Genomic DNA, 18,217 nt, shown 5'->3' with positions numbered 1-18,217 from the left:
AAATTCACCCTACACCAAATTTATCCCTAAACCATTAGTAAACATATTGTGGAAATATTGAAGAGAGTCATCAAATTCTTCAGCTCTTCTGTGCCAGCATGGTCACAGTCAAATTGCTCTAGTTCCAGACACTGAGCTTAGAAAGATGAGGAAAAATTCCAATTCCAGAGGAGATTAACGAAAGCCACCCCAGGTTTAGATAACATAACCTAAAGAAGAAGGAACTGAATTCTGTAAAGAAAAAAAAATCTGTAAAAATGAAATTATATGATGGCAGATTTCAACAGCATAAAAAAATGACTAACAAAAATAGGGAGTACGTGTTATCCCTGTTTATTGTGCAAAGGACAAGAAAAAGTTAATATGGAAGCAAGGAAGTTGGATTAAATAACAGGAAATCTGTCTAATTAGACTACACAACAGTGAAACTTTGCCTGGTATATTTCTAAGCAACTTTTTTATTGGAGGCTCATGAATAGATCAAAGGTTAACTTGTCAAAATATCTGTATTCCTGCCAAATGATCCTTGCCAATCCTTGGATAAAGAATCTCTAAGAATTGCTTCCAACTTAATATTTCTCTGAGAGGGGCAAGCTGTAAATCAGGGTGGTCCAGCTCAGTTTGAGAATATCCCAGTGCCATGGACTTTTCCCTTTGTTGACAGTAGCAGCACCTGGCAAACACAGTGCTACAGCTCCCACCTGATCCTGGCTGTCTTCTGCTGGGCTGGCAGTAGAAATTCTGCTGCAGAGAGAGGAGCAAGCTGTGGCATGCAGAAGGGAGCTGCATTTACTCCTGTAGGTCTACAGTTGTCCCCCATCATCTTTAGAGAACAAGTTAGAGGAGCTGGATCTGATCTAACAGCTGGCAGTCAAAGTATTCAAAAAACTCCCAACCATCTCATTTGTACATTGTTTTAGGCAACACAATGACTTTTAGTACCACAGACCTCACAACTGAACTGATCCTTACTTAAAAAGTTACTGTGCATTTTCAAGAAAAATAAATTCTCAGACTGGTCATCCATCCAAACAGCTGTATATTGCTTTACTTTAGAGAGAGTGGTCACAAGACAATTAACATTTATAAAACTATGCCCAACTATTTGTTGAGAGCTCCTCAACATATCCTGTTAAGATATTTCATTTTTCAATTTAAGTGTATCAGATGGTTCTAAACAGGCAGCAGCAGTTTTCCTAGTGCTGTCTGCTTATTCACGCTTTTTTGCTATCACAGCACTACTGATAAAGTGAGTGACAGATACCTAAAAATTATGATGAAAGTGTGATAAGCCATATACAGGAATTGCAGGCTTACCTTATGATGACAGCAATGACATTTTGTGCCTGAGAGTCCCCAAAAAGAGTGGAATTAAAATTTTATTTCTACACTTCAGATAAATGCAACATAAAGTCACGATAGCTTACATAATTTAGCCCTCTTATTTAACATACTCACATTCAGATTTATTAAAAATAAAATCAACTATATAAACTTACCTAAATCAGGCTTTAACTCAGTTGGCAAACTTAGCTTCCTGGACATCTTTGCTGAAAAGTGAAGTATATCTTTTTTTTAAAAGGAATAAACATAATTTTTCTGGTCCTTATTTGCTTCTTTTGCAATATTTAATATATAATTATTACATTCATTGAGGTACTTGAAAGGATTTCCACTAAAGCAGAGCCTCACTTCCTCAAGTAAGTGGTACAAAGTAAATCATGGAAGACAGCAAAATCCCTAAATACAGCATCTTATGACTTTTGCTGAGCTTGATTTCTCTTCAGGCTTTAGGCAGGACTTCATGGACTGGGTGAACTTGGCTTTGGCTCAACCTCAAGTTTTAAATCCTCAGGTGAGAGGCCAGAATTGCAATGATATGCACTGATTCTTACAAAAAGTTAAGATCCCATCCCCCTTTCTTATGGCCCACTTTCTGATCAAACCTGAGACATTTAAAATAGAAAAAAAGAACTTGAAATTATTCTAAAATTAATGCACATGTGTAAAAAGCTAATCACCTGATAGAAAATCCACAACCTGAGACAAATGAAGACATTACAGAGAATAATCATAAAATCAGCAGTGTACAAACACTTGCAACACATTCAAAAAACCAGAAAGATTTTGATAACACTGCTCAAGTGAAAAACAGCACTTCAACTCGCCCCTGACATAGAAATTCATTTCATAGGATTGGAAATCTTGCAGTCCATTTAAACTGCAGTACAATACAAACAAATGCTGCTACAAAAACCATCACAAATAAACTAGTAGGCATACATACCACTTCCATCTTACTTTCAGTAATTACTGGAGAAGGAATTATTTTGATATAGTTTATCTGCTAGACCAAGACTACACTCTAAATTTATTTCTCAGCCACATGCTTCTGCTTTGATGTATCATTTTTATGATCTTGCATGGGTAATATTTCTTTTCCTAAAGTAGATACTCCTCATAATTCTAGGAGTACCTTGTAATGGATACCTCTCAAAGCAGCCTGAATCCTGCTGCTTTTCTCTGTTAAAATTGGAGTTACCTCATTCTAATTATCACTTTAACAGAAACCTTTCCAATTTCTACATACCCTGAAGAACAGCATGTGACTTAAAGTTAGTTCCATTCCTCCAAAAGTGAAATACTTCACTGTATCATCAATTATGCTCATCAATATTGCAAATTCTAGTTATCTGAATAGTTGAACAGTTTTATTCCTGTCATACATCATTAAAATTTGAGAACAAGATGCCAGAAATAATCTTCTAATTTCCTTTATGTGTCAGTGTTAAAGGTATGCTTGAATTAAATTGAAATTACTTACTCTTAGGCAGAAATGCTAATCACCTATTTTAGTGCAGGCTGAAACTGAAAAGGGCAGCCTGACTGTGTGTTTTGTACCCTCATCCTAGCATTAGCACTGGCAAATACTAACTTAATGGTGAGGCCAAAACTCATCTAAATGAGGTTTCTGCCAAGGGTTGCTTCCAAACAAGATCAACTCCTATTTCAGATCAGAGCTCAGAGATAGGAACAGAAAACCAGGGAACACAACAGCAGTAGTGACGAGGAGCCCATCTTTTTGCTGTCAACTTGAACTTAAATCAGCTTCTGGAGAGATCATGAAATCTCATCTGGAATAGTGAAATTCAGGATGGGCATTCCTCATAACACTTGTTTTCTCTGTTAGACATTTAAATAATACGAGCTGAGGTGCTGAACAAAACCTCAAGTGTGTACACAGAAAATAACTATTTTTCACTTTTAACAGCTTTCACCATGTGTAAATAACCTATTCAACTAATTTAAGACTAGTACAGTCGTTCTTGGCTTTTCAAATAGAAACATTTGGCACAATCTTAACAACTGGGAGAAAACTGACCACAAAAAAAATAATTCTAAAGTCACAGATAATATGACATGTAATAGCGAGTATAGGCAAATGTGTTGGATTCTGAGAGCTGATCCAATTTTAGCTTTTTATTCGTTAGTGAAAGAGCAGCTGTGTGAACTAGGCTGGTAAGATAAAACAAATTTGTCAGACAATTTTCAACATACACTGAACTATGCCTCATTAATAGGACAAGAGGATATAAGAATTGTTAAAAAGGATATCATTACTGAAAATTGTGAATTACTGTGCTGTGCAAAAAACCCCCAACATTTCAAAACATATGTTAATGTGTCAGAAACCTCAATAATTCAAATGTAAATGAGAAATAAGAACCTATTCCAACAGCAATGGTGCCATCTTGTGTTTAAACAAAAAACTACCTAAACATGCACTAAGAAAATAGGAATATTTCACCAGCTAAGCCCTTTTTAACTAACATTACTCAGTATAAAAAAAACCCTGCTTGCATTCACATTGGCTTAAGTTTTACAATTTTTGATAAATTCAGTTTTTTTGTCAGATGAAAACAAGCAACATGCTAGATACCTTGTACAAAGCAAAAGATATAAGTCAGAAAAATAGAAGATATAGAATGGAGATCTACAGAGAGAGCATTCAGTGTCAGGCTTTCATTCCAGCTGTACAACAGGGCAGAGGTGATGCCGACTGCTCCTGCTGCACGTGGCTGACTTCAAGCAGTAGCTGCCATATCAGAGTTCAGTATGTCCCTTGTTGCTGCAGCACTTACAGCCCAGACAGAGATCCTGGCACATTGCTGCTCAAGGCAACAGTTACTGTTTTGCCTGGGTTTAGTCTTACATTTAATATTTCTCTATATTAGAAAACCTAGAGTAATACACAAGTGCACACACATGTTCTGTCAATATATATAATTAGGTATCATATTAGAGAATGGTCCAAACCCAGGGATTCTTGGAGATTTCTCACACAGGCTTGGGAAGGTAGGTGTTAAAATATGAAAGACTGTCAATAAAATGCTATGTGTCAATATAGCAGGAACAATTCAATGTTCAATTCAATGAAGAAAACCTGAAGCCTGAGAAGGCTTCTCAATAGGAAACTGTGGCTTAGAAGCAACAGTTATATTTCATTTGCAGTGGGTTATCCTGAGCTGATACTTTAAAATCCACAGCACATCAGTTTGAAAGCTATACAGTGACTTTTCCTCCATTCCTTTTATTTTAAAATAAAATTCTAAAGATTATAGAAGAGACATGTGTCTTGGAGCTTTGACAACTAAGAGAACAACTTATGAAGCCTATTTCATATAACATCACATGAGAAATAACCAAGCAGCTTAGAATTTGTTAGAGACACCAAAACTCCCTAGTTATTCTATACTTGACAACTACCCAAAGTGAAATATTTACATTATAAATTAACTAATGTTGAAATCTCTAAAATTCACATGAGAATAATAAAATCATTGTACAAGAATCTGTAAGAAAACATGTACATATCAAAAACTAGATCAAAGTATTAAAAACACATTGAAAGAAATGGTCTTTGACATTAGGGCAAATAGCTTATTATGAACATCTTAAAATTTGTTTCTATGAAAACAGCTGTAATGGCAATTATTATAGTAATGTTTGAAAAATTTAGGTATATGCTTAAAATGTAAGAAGTGTGAGAAACCTCTGTCAGTACTAACAGCAGGGATTACAAAAGTTTGGAACTAAATCTACTCTGCTTAAGTCTGTCTACTAATACTCTTTGCAACTATTTTTAAATTTGTAAAGTGCAGGAAATAAATGAGACCAATTTTCCTAAGAAGTTTGACACATAGGCTACTAGAACAGTTATAAAGGTTTTAAAATCTACCATATTTTGCAGGCACCTCTACTAAAGGTTTTTCCAGAAATGGTTGTTACATCTTAACTTCCAACATAATTTGTAGCTCTAATATTTAATCATCTGTATCTCTTCATGCCAAATACTTAATTAACCAAATTATGAGTAAAAAAGCTGAAGATTTTGCTTTCACTGAAGTTGGATCCCAATGTCTTTCTATAAAAATGACACAGCCTTAGAAAATAAGTACTTCCTACCAATTCTTCTTTCTGTAAATTAATTTACATTTAGTATATTCCTTCATATTACTTCACAGCATATTGTTTATACCTTCAAATATGTGACATTTGTAAGCGAATGGGCTGGATTCAGTCATGGCCACAGTACTTTTTAAAATTTCTAGAAATGCTTAGTTAAATCAAGTATCTGAATATCTCCAAGGAAACAATTAACTATGATTTTTTCGAGGTTCATCTTTGATGCAAATAAAAGGGAAACATGACCCAGAAGCAACACATTCACGACAGGTCTTTAACTTGATTTACTATTCATTCCTTTGCAAGAGCATTCACAGTTGTGCATTTAGAAGAAGACAACAAACCAGACCAACTGATCAAAATGCTGGTGCATGAAGTATTTGCATATTGTTTTACAGAAATCTCTAGAAATGACGATGCTTTACATCAGCTGCAATAAAGTGATAAATTTACAATGGCTTCATGTTTATAACTGCATGCATGATGTTACCACCTTGCAGCCCTACCACTGAAATGAAATTACTTCACACTTGGCTAGCAGCATTCCCTTGCTTCTTGTTCCCATGGGGCAAACACAGGTGTGATATTAACAGCAACTGAAGTTACCAATGGAAATTATTTTAATTCTGTTTCGCACCACATTTAGGAGGTTGTGTTTTACACATTGACAAGGAACGGAAAGAACTTGAACTGATTGCTCTGTGTGCCAGTGCAGAGACCTATGACCATGCCACATAGATCAAATACATCTAATTCATCCCTGAGAACACAGGTGATGGCAAAGGATTTGTTTCATACAACAGGGTGATGCTGATGACAGTGACGTATTTTACAAAACTCATTGTCCATGCACATTTGGTTTTCAATTTAGTTTAAAACAATGAAAAGCAAAACCATGCAACTATTAACACAGGAAAGGTGTTTTATTTACATGAAAGAGCTTAGAATTACGTTCAGAAGGAGCTAGAATAAGCATGCCAGATAAGCTATAGAAAACATGGTAGGGAAACAACCACATTCAGTGCACAGCAACCCACTCAAAACTACGAAAATGAAAAATAAATAATTATCTTTAAGCTTCCACTAAACTGTGCAAATTACACAAATCACAGTATAACTTACATCCTGAAGAATGCATTGCTTATAAATAAATGTTTTGCTTTTTTTAGCTGTGAAATACATTCCAAACACTTTCAGTTGAAAGGCTTCCAGCTGAAACAGATGTGAATGGCTCTATAGAATCCTCATTAGCATACTTTATTAATGCTTTAACATAACTCTTTGAAAAGGAGTGGAAAAAAACAAAAGAGGTCACAGTCAGTCAAATTTTCCATGTGTTTTACACAAGACAGTGTGTCTTATTTTCATAACAGACAAAAGGGAAACATTACCTAAAGGACATTGACTTAACACACACAAGATTAGGTGTTGTTTTTCTCATGTTTTTCTCAACCTGAACATTAGGTTCTAGTTACCCTGAAATTCTTTAGGGGAACATTTGAATGCTCATGTAAAAGGCACTAATTTCTTTTTTAATTACAGATTAATTGTAATCACATAATGTATTATTGACAGTCATTTGCTTTCTTGACTTATATTCAGACTTTTGCTGCTCCAAAATTAATTTTCCCTGCCATTTCTGATGTCATTGCAAGAAGGTCTCAACATAGAGCAAAAATATGCCCTTTGTACAGTACTTGCTCATTCTGTACCTCAGATTTCAAGGATTACTCTGTCATACTCCTGTTTGTCTCCCTGAATTTTGAATGATTCTTTGCCTCAATTACTGAATTATGATGAAAGGGATTAATATTTTAGGATAAAATTTAAATTGCCAAACAGAAAAACAAAAGGGAGACTTCAGGAAAAGAAATCTCTTCCTCCTTCGTCTCAAGCTATGCTTCCACACAACCTGTTAAATAGTAGCTTAGCAACTAGTTTTACTATATAATTTCAACCTAAACTGACTGAAGAGATAAAATGAAATTACCCTACAATGACATATTAATTTTCTAAATGAAAACAAAATTAACATTAGCAAAGTGATTCTGCAATCAAAGTAACCATATCAAAGTTAAGGAAGAAGAGTCCCTTTCCCAAAGCTAAATCATACAGCCTCTTGCTTTCATTTATTTAATGAGCCAGTTGTCAGAAGCAGAGTTATTTCCATTCCAGCCGTGAAAGGGTTCAATCTACCTGCATACAACATATCCCAAGGCAATTTTGTTGCCAAATTAAGACACGAGTCTAGAGCTGGTAAGGTATTGTGTCACTGTTGGATGCAAAAAAAAGTGAGTTCTGGAATGGCAGTGGGGAATACTTATACATATACAAGCCAGTCCTCTTCCAAATGAATAAATGAAACCATGATAGTACCTCTTTCCTGACCACAGCCATATAATAAAAAATCTGACCATATGGCCATGAATACAACATAGAAAAAAGAAATGGCATCAGCCAAATGTTCCCAAAACCAGTGCACCTTCACAAAATAGTGGAATCATGTTGTGACTTGTATAGACTGAACTCTTACTATGTATTAGAATTTCACCCATACAGAAAAAGAGAAGTGCAACTGCAAAATCAGAGAATTTAAATCACCAATATCCTTGATTTTTTTAGATTATTGTGCCCAGTGTATTTAGTACAGAAGCAGCCCACAGAATTACCAAGTAGAGTAAAGAATGAAAAAATTAATAACAGAATGCATTGAAATTTGACTGTTATTTTGCCTTTTTTTTTTTTTTTTTTTTTTTTTTTTTTGCTGCTGGGTTAGTGCTGCATAGAGTAAGGCACTGAATTAGAAAGAGTAGGTTTTTTTCTAGTTCCTACCTATGTCATTGGTTACCATCTTGGAAAACTTTCTGCTTTTGGTCTTCACTGTAAATAATATTATAATAAAAAAAAAAAATCAATCTAAGTGTATCAAAAGGTGAACTAAAGAAAAAATAAGACTAAAGAAAAGAAAATACTGTACCCTTTTCTATAAAATTATTCATTTTTTGTTCATCATCAGAATTGTTTGGTGAACCAGAACCTACAAGTGGAGACAGAATGAAATGGATATACATTTGACATGAATGAAGGGGATATAGCTTTGACACAAAAATCAATGTATATTAATACACTTAAGATATACATATATTATACAATATATGTATACATGTAATATACAAAATTATATACAAGATCTGAGTTTAACAAAGATACAAAGAAAATATCAAATACTGATATTGGTATTCTCTGTAGCTGTATTAGATATTATAAAGTACAAATTACTTTGGCATGACACAATTCTGGCATACTGGAATTAGCCACAGAAATTACAATGCAAGGTACAACGCTGCACATTGCAGTGAGTTTGTTGCTAGAAATAATGTCCTCATTGAACAAATGTTTACACTGAATAACTAAAAGGCTCTACTAATCATCGCTCCAGACACAGAGATTAGCCTAAGTTATGATTCACAAAACACAGCTGTAACAATAAACAAGTTCTATAAATCTGTTTGGTTTTTTTTTTTTTTTTTTCCAGTGCAGTAAATTACTGTTGGAACACATTTCTTCAACTACTCTGCAGACAACTCTGAGCCAAGAGTGCCACCTGGAGTTTTCTGTATCCCAACCCTGAAAAACTCATCTTAGCAACAGATCACAACTTCAGGCTCACCATTGTCATGAAATTAAAAGGTGGCCAGGATATTAAAACAATTTGTCTAAAAAATTTAAAATTTAATTGGATTTTATATTGCAGAAGTGTAAAACCAGAATAGAACACAAGCATTTTGGCACTTCTGAAGACAAAACCTGACAGTTTAAATGCTGTACCATCTTTTAGGTCAGATAAATGCTCCCAGAGTCTAAGCCTTTTACTGCTTGACATCTATAGAAAAAGCAGGAGGTAAGATTATTCCTCTTGCATTTTCACAGTATTTCTATAGTTTGTGCTACTGAAACTGTAGGACACTCTCCTAAATTGCACAGGCAGGTAGTCCCTTTCGCAGTCCTCTCATCTATATAACTGCCCACTGGAGGAATTCTAATGGAAGTTAGCTTCCACTTCACTTGGACATGGAAAGGTGAATTTGGGCAATTGCAGACTTCAGTCCAAACAGTGACTGGTCTCTTCTACGGATCATAACAATGAACGCCAATAAGGCATTCAATTGCCAATCCCATCCTCTAATCTTAGAGCCAGTAGCATGCAAACATTTTGTGTTTGTGTGTTCTCCTCTTAACTAGAAAGCCTCTAGACTGCAAAAAGTTTCCTTAAATTTAGCCTCCACCCTTCTTCTCAAGCTTGCCAATACTCTGCAGCAAATTTCTCAAAAAGGTCCTCTCTTACCTCTAAAAGCTAAATGCCGCTTTCAAGCTTGTTTTCAGTCTTGAGATTTTGCCCAGAAAAGATATAAAACTCAAACCAAACCTAAGGAATTGCAATTCTTCTCTCTTCACAATCAACAAATTATTTCCATACCAGGCTGGTGCATCCAAGATTTTTTTCAAAGGAAAGTTGTGAAGTCTACCATAAACTTAATCTCATTCACTGAGAGCAAAGGAAAGAATCAAGGGAAGCAAGGCACAGTCCAGCCTTGCTACTAGAAGTTTCTATTTTACAGGAGAATGCAAGAATTACATTCACCCTCTATCTTTTGTCCATTCGCTATTTTTGGTATTTTAGACATTTTTTTAACCTTCTTCAGCTCACACTCAACTCAAACAAGCAGGAGGAAGGTAGGGGAAACCAATTGTTAAATTTAGGAGTTTTCCATAAACCTTAATTTTCATCTTTGGAGTTGCCTTCATTGCACTGTTGCAGAAGTGCTGAATTGAGTTTTACTCTACTTCAACACCCAATTATGAAAGAACCCTCTTATTTAAACTACACAGTGTTTTAAGTGGTACACATTAGAGGAGTTCTGGGTGATTCTGGAGCAGGGGGAAAAAAGGTCATTAAAAGTTATGATTCATTAGCTGTTCATTGCAGACATTCTATAGCAGTGTTCCAGAACATAGATTTAGCCCAGACTTTTTAAGTGGGTCAAATTCAAATACTATAGTGAATTGATAACTATGCTCAACCCTGACAGACGAAGGATTTAATGCAACTGCAGTAATGTATAGCAAATTGTTTACAGGCATTGGTCTCAATGTATAAAAATGAAATAGGAAATATGATCTTGATTCTCAACACCATAAAAAAAACTTTCATTATAAACTATACTGAAGTTGATGACTTCATCATGCCAATACTTAGCAACACAGATTTGTCATAAAATCACATCTTCAGGCAAGACTTTTAACTAAAACTCACATCTAGGTTTTGCTTCAATTATAAATAAATCTAATTTACTCTAAGAAAGAGCTAGCAAAAATGAAAATGACATTGATTGATCTAGAGGTGTGTTTTGCACAATTTAAAATGAACATCAAAAGACAATTGTCAAATTATAAATTAAAATTTATGTTAAAATTTCTACTAGTGCTACAAACACAATGTCTTGGTTTGTTATGCTTTCAATTTGGCTTTGAAAGATACAGGCTACAATAGAAAAGATCTTTAGACTCCCATCTTAATTAGCATTTTACACTACATACTATTTTATGTGCTTCATTTAAATCTGCAGTTGAGTTCTTTAACCTTGAGTAGTTTTGAATGAAACAAAATGACATCTTTAAGAGTTCTCAGAGCAATAAGTAAAGATAAGTGACAATTTTTAGCTACTACAAAAATGATTCCCTCTATGCATTGACATGCATTATTAAGTATTTACATGGTTATAGCCTCAACTAGCCAATATGAAAATAATTCATCTTGAAGGTTTCATTTAAAATATTCACATGCAGCAGTGGCAACTGGAAAACTGAAAAGGGTGCAGGAGGAGAAGTATTAAGTAGGGAACTCCTACTTTCTCAGGATGCTGGTTTCTGAAGACCTCTGATTCCACAGAAAAATAGTAATTTGCCTCTTATGAGGAAGCAGAAGTAAACTTGCTCAGAAATAATCTCTACCACTTTTGAGGAATACGAAACACAATCACACAAATTATTACAGGAATTTGTGCATCTTTTGTCAACGCTTCAAAATTCCATTGTGCGGTATGTTCCCTGAAGCATAAATATTTCAGCTTATTCTCTCTTCAATCATCTTTGTGACATACCCCTATTGCATCTCTTAAGTCAGCCTTGTTTTAAAAAATGCAGTTGTGCAAGATGGCAAAATTTATGACACTTCCAAAAGTTTGTGAGAGGACAACAGGTTTTATATAATTACTTAACTAGTAAGTGTTAACTTAATGGATGCCATATTCTGGGAAAATAAGAAGCTGAAGATCAGGGAAAGTCGTGATTACCTGACGTGGGTGACTTGCAGCGGTCTTCTGGCACCACTGTACCTTCATTTATATCACAAAGACCTGCTGAAACACAAAACCAGTGTATTATAAATACAGTTCCCATTTTATTTTTACTTCCACTGAAGTCAGGAACTTCACTTCTTATTAGAGACAAACAAGCCAGTTGTGATAGAACTTCTGTTACATACTACTCTTTTTGACATTACCCACGGTAATTGTAGAATCACTTCTTCCTACTAAAGCTTTCTTTGCAAAATACAGGCTACCAATAAATTTCAGTGAAAACCATTATATTTTCAGCTAGACAGACTTATCAGAACAGTTAATTATTTACATGCTGCAGGTATATATTAAGCATAAACATAATTTGTTTTGAAAAAAATCAGTTATATTAAAAATGTAATTGCAAAAGAAAATAATATAAAAGGGGGTCTTGAAGATTACAAACATGATGTGTGAAACTACAGTGCCTTTTTTCAAACTACTGTTCCACTGTTACAGTGATATGCCTTGTATTTGCCAATTTGTATTGCCAAGTTAATTTTCCAGAAAAACTCCTTATTGGTGTCACTTAGAGAACTCAGGTGTTAGGGTATTCATAGGTGTTCTCCCTTGCATGGAAGAATTTCACTAAATTTCTTACATCATCAAATCTGATCAATTTGAATAACTGCAGTATGTTAACATCTGAAAGCAAATTCCTTTCATTCCAGTGAAGGCAATAAAACTTAGTCATACACAATCAGATGTAAAAGATGGAAGCTGCTTCAAAATGGTCCCAAATATTATTCCATTGCATAAATTAAAAGTATACAAGAAATTTTTTGACAAGAAATTGCTGTCAAGACTGCCCACAATTAAGAGAAGTGCATTTTGTTGATATTTTAAAGTTAGTAATGCATCTTCAGGTTTATATCATGAAGCTTTCCTACAGAAATTTCATGATGTCATACTAAGGCAAACAAGCATGAATAAGGCAAACAATACTGAACAGTAATAAATAAGAAATATTTGCTAAAATTACAGAGTTTTGCATGCACACAAATATTTCCAATACTCAAAAAGTTTGAGTGTTAATAGTAATGGCTAAGGCAAGAAAGGTATCACATGGAAAGCCTGTCTATACAACTGCACACTACACATTCACCAGTGCATCTGTACATATCTGTTAACAAACAAAAATACAACAGCTCTACTCCATCAAAGTTTTAAAATTTCCAAACACTTAATCAGAAGTTAATAGTTTAAAGGGAAAAAGGTTCTCCTGAAATAACATATCAATATGGAACATAATGAAAGTATGTTACATTAACAGTTCCATTTATGCAAAATAGTATTTTTTAAGATTCCTAAGAGCATGTATAGCTTAAACGCCAAAACTCAACGACTAGAACTGTCAAATGACCTTAAGGCTTTGTTAACCCTATGTTTAACAGTCCTGGAACCAATTTAAATGCTAAAATGTCAAATGAAATTCCAGGTGGAAGCTATCTTTTTCCACTACACAGGAGAAAGAAAAGAGCAATTCATTTAGTCATCTGTCATTAAATCAATGAACACTATACTATATTTACACCAGAGTTTTAAACAGACACGGGAGACTGAATGTTTTGAACTAGACAGGATTGTGTAAAAAGATTTCTGAAAAATCCTAAAGTTGCTTTCACAACAAGTAATGCAAGTTTTAGATGAGAGCTGCGCTGAGAGGATAAACCCATACTGTGCTCTTAGAAGTAGTTGCACCCTCAGGAGCCAAACCAAACAAATTCATACATGCAGTTCAGGAACACAATTTCCTCCTTTCCAATAAAGATTAACTCTTTACCTTCAAAAGAAGAGCTTAACTATTGTACAAGTTCTCTTATGAAAATTCATTAATTGACAGCAATAGTCTTTAGCCAAGAATGAAGACACCTGCACACTTGAATTCTTTGTAGGAACTCTCAAGGCTATAATTTGATTAATATACATCTTAATTAATAATGAGAACAAGTGTGCATTATGATAATCATTATGGCATGTAAATCTTGGATATCTGTTCATAGCCATTAGTGCTATTACTTAGGAGAGAAAAGGAACAGGAATAGATGAAAAGTAATTTTAGCTATGACTGTATTAGTAATTAAACCGAGCAGAGTATAACAAGAATGATCTAAGTTTGTGAACTAGGAGGGTCTGCCCATGACCAAGCTGAAGAAACTTGCAACATAATCTCTTGCAACTTAATCTTGCATCTTAAAACCCCAGGTATCCTGATAGAAGCACTGGGAGCAAGACAGCTCTCCTGGAAAAATTTTCTGGTTTCAGGTTTATAGCATCCATGCAAATTGTTATGAATTACAAAAGAAAATTGATCCAAGAGTTTCTGTTTCAGAAATAGAAACTATATCATTGTATAACACCAATATATGTACAAGTGACCTTCTAATAAGCTTTTAGTTTATATCTCTGCAAACTCGAGAAGCAAGAAAATTGGAAACTCTACAAATTACCAAAAAATTAAATAATGTCATTGAAGACATCGTTACCATACTGCATTAAAAACTCCACAGAATTACAGCTGAAATTAACTGATATATAAAGTTTCATGAGTCTCAGTCAGTTTCTTGCACAAGCTTTAAGCAGACATATCTCAAAAGAACCTACAACTTGACTGAAAACAGTGCAACTAAAAATTACAACTAAAGCTAACTTGGTATGACGTAAAAGTTAGAATTAAAAACAACCTGAAAAACAGGGTCCAAAAAAAACCCCCAAGCCCAACAATAAAACTTTCTGATACAATTTTGGCCTTGGCTGATGTCAGTCACAGATGATGTTGGTCTCATGACATTTAAGTTAAAAATTCAAATAGTACATTAAGGGGGATGGGAAAAAGAATATGACCAAGCAACTCCAGAAGAGTTCCAGGCATGTATTTTCATCAGTTTGTCTCCACCCCACTTTCTGAATCATTCACAGATCACTGTCAAAAAGCTTTTCGATGTAAAATAAAAATTTCAAAAAGTCACATGCTTGTAAGAACTGCTTCATTTTTGTCAGAAACCTAAGCTGCCTCTGGTAGAACTAAGAAATCCTAACTTTTAAAGAGTTGTACTAAATTGCACTAATCAAAAAGCTACATAAAACCTTGTAACTCTCACCAACAGTAATTTGCAGAAAAAGAGTTATGATTCATGTTGTCTGTGAACTTATGGAGCTAAGCAGGAAAAAATAACAGCTATATAAGTTTTGATGTTTCATCATGAAATTATGACCTGTCTCATTTTTTTATCAGTACTGATTTAATGACTCCTGTCTTATTTAGCCAAGAGTACATCAATCAAAGGTCACCTAACAGTGTAAGCCTACATCTTGTATAGTTTTCATCACACCATAAACTTTTACTTACACATTTCATGTCTTTGGGCACATGGCCAAAATTGATTTTCTACACCCTCCCCCCTCACTATAAGACTCTGAAGGCAAACTTTGATTTTGTTTTTAACCTTGACAAGCACCTGATGAAACTGTCTGGCAGGCCTTAACAAAACACATATACTGCATGCTTCACAAACTATAAATTGCCACCCAAAACATGTGAGTAGTATACCTGGTACGAATCACTGATAAATTCCAAAACACGATCCCAACTGGGAGCTTGTATCTGTAGAGCTAGCCTGAAATGACATTTTACAGTCTAGCTAGTGTAGAGAGCCTTGTCTCTAAATAGATGCTGCTTTAAGACGGGAATCTGAATTTCTTTTCTGAGTAGAAAAAATAAGATGACAGAGAAATACATCATATTCTTGCAACACGAGAGAAGGGAAAAAAGCTTGCATTTCCATTCATATTTTAGAATATGATCACTCTTACTCCATGAAATTTTTTAAAAGATGCCTTTGTAAATTTTTAGTTGTTTGATTAAGGACATACCATTTACTAAATCTTAAGTATGTCTGCAGATACTGATAATCTATTGAACTGACATTTTATGCTGAAACATACAGAATATCCAGGTTTTGATGAGGAAGGACCAATCCTTCATGCCTTTTCTGGATGTGGTTGAATGCACAATAGCAATATGCTGCTCTATGGCAGGCTGCCTGAATGCATATGTAAGCTAGTATTGTTGTTTTTTCCCTTAAATACACTGTTGTTGTCTCAAAGAATAGGAATTTTCTAAACCAACCACATTAGCTAGAAAAACACTTTTTCTAGGAAAATTTAAATATTAAGTACTAGTACTCCCTGAAGATTATTAGTTGTATAGCCTTTGAAAATATCTTATTCATAGACAAAAATTATCTTGAAGTATTAAAACAGAAATGTTTTCAAGATAGAGATTCAATGAAGGCACATATTTCAAAGCAAAAACAAGGCAGCATAAACTCCTCACATTTTTGAAAACACTAAATGCAGATAATGAATGTCCAAGAACGGGAGAATGCAAAATCCCAAAGTGTTCTATCTCATATAGTTCCAATCCTATAAATAAATCAAAGGGTAGTACTTAAATATATCAGACTCATTATTTGTGGAAAATTATTGAAGCAATTATTGAAGTCTGGGCAACATATACACTGAAAAAACTACAAATAATGAAAAATGTTAAATATGTCAGACTCATTATTTGTGGAAAATGATTGAAGCAATTATTGAAGTCTGGGCAACATATACACTGAAAGAACTACAAATAATGAAAAATGTTAAATGATAACTAAAGAAATTATTTTCAGTTTTTAAAACAACTGTAGCTCCAGTTAACACAAATACTGTCAGGATGGTAAATAGAAAGAGAATTACAGGGTTATGAAATTAAATCTCAGATACAAAACTTGTTCCTAAATAAACTTAAAACTTATTCCTAAATAAAATAGTCCAAGTAAATTCAGCTTTACAATATTTACTAGTTTTGGGATTTCTACCCATCTTCGTCTTTTTTTTCAAAAAAATAATCAATCAGTGCCAGATCCTGGTTTTCAGTTCTGTACCATCTTAAGGGGGAGGCATTTCTTTTATGCCTAGCTCCCTTTCTGCCATGGCAGTAGAGGAGGAAAGACTATAGAGAAAGCAGTATTTGGCAATTGAGACTATCCTCTGAGATGTATTTCTTTTTTCTTGTTGGGGAAAAAGAAATGGCAGAACTATGACTTGGACCACAATTTCAAGTTTGATTTGCAGTTTTGTTTGTTTGCTGTTTTTCTTTTTAAACTCCATTTTTACAGCAGCTTAATCTGCTCTACTTCATTAAAAAAAGGGCTGAGATTACCTACCTCTGCCTGAGGGCTGAAGAAAACTGGCATCCTAAGAAAAGGAACAATGCTACGCTTTTAAAAAATAAGCTGTACATTCTCCAGATTCTTGAATGCTGTGAATGATGTCATAAGTCAGTCTCTCTCTCGGGTAATTCATGGTTCTGAGGGCTTACCTTCCTCACACAGATACCTGAACTTCAAAGCTGCTTGGAAACTGAACACGGCTGTTCACAAACACCTCTTAATCCCTATAAACAACATTTTTGTAGAAGTAACTTTTCACTTTTAGAAGAAGAATCTCTCTATAATCACAATGTTTATTCTTATCATTGCTACTAATACTCTAACTCTGGACTTCTGAAGCTTTTTCTGCCAGAAAGGGAACCATGCAAGGAAAGTTTCTAGTAACATAACACTAAATTTTTGAGTGAGATGTTAGCTCTATAAACACCAGCAAATTCTGAGATAGGATCTTCTTTTGATTTTGAGATTTATTTATTTAAAAACACAAAATACAGAGACTATTATGGTTGCTTTTTTCCTTTAAATTTCTTTTAAAGATATCATGAACGAGAAACACAATGGATGCAGGATGGATTGAAATCAGTTTCTAGAAGTAAAACAATTACTTAAAAAGAGCTATGAGCTAATAATAAAAAGAGCTAATAATTATGGTGAGTGAACAAAACAAAAAAATCAAGTTCAGATGCTCAAAAAATATTTGAATGCCATGAGATGACTTACTTATATAAGAGGTGCGAAGCTTTTTCACAGACTCTGAATATAAGTTAGAAAGGCCGCACATGCAAGAAGCCACAGTCAGCATACCTTCACGAAGCAATGAGAAAAGGAAACACGGAGACACTAACAGTACTTTTGAGACAGAAAAGCCAGCCAAGTAACTTGTACAACCAGGTTATTAAAATGCCATTGCCATGCAGATTGTTAGTATCAGAAGTTAAGATGAAAAAAATACAACTTCACGTAACAGCTATATTAATGAGCAAAAAGGGCTTTCATCATGAACATCTTAGAGACAGAGTTGAAACACAGAGTTATGTGAATCCAATTTATTGGATTCAAATAGCAACAGTTAAGAAAACAAAGGCAAGTGATGTTTAAAGCTCCAAAAGGCAGTTTATAATCTATATGCATCAG

At 34.3% G+C, this 18,217-nt stretch overlaps 1 protein-coding gene across 8 annotated transcripts in view; it reads right to left on the bottom strand.

The window, feature by feature from the left end:
• STXBP5 (syntaxin binding protein 5) overlaps positions 1-18,217 on the bottom strand; it is a 103,517-nt gene that overhangs the window by 13,795 nt on the left and 71,505 nt on the right. For 3 of the 8 annotated variants that reach the window (XM_041469757.1, XM_041469756.1, XM_041469755.1), the window contains exons 20-23: positions 11,820-11,885; positions 8,444-8,503; positions 8,299-8,346; positions 1,500-1,550 (exon numbers count right to left, since the gene is read on the bottom strand). In XM_041469757.1, the coding sequence (XP_041325691.1) occupies positions 1,500-1,550; positions 8,299-8,346; positions 8,444-8,503; positions 11,820-11,885 (225 nt within the window). The remainder of the gene's footprint in view (positions 1-1,499; positions 1,551-8,298; positions 8,347-8,443; positions 8,504-11,819; positions 11,886-18,217) is intronic. The other 5 variants (XM_041469758.1, XM_041469760.1, XM_041469761.1 and 2 more) reach the window with 5 other exon arrangements.

This window comes from Pyrgilauda ruficollis, unplaced genomic scaffold, assembly GCF_017590135.1.
Source record: "Pyrgilauda ruficollis isolate IOZ18807 unplaced genomic scaffold, ASM1759013v1 scaffold24, whole genome shotgun sequence".
Classification (NCBI taxonomy): domain Eukaryota; kingdom Metazoa; phylum Chordata; class Aves; order Passeriformes; family Passeridae; genus Pyrgilauda; species Pyrgilauda ruficollis.
This window is presented reverse-complemented; position numbering and strand designations above follow the sequence as displayed.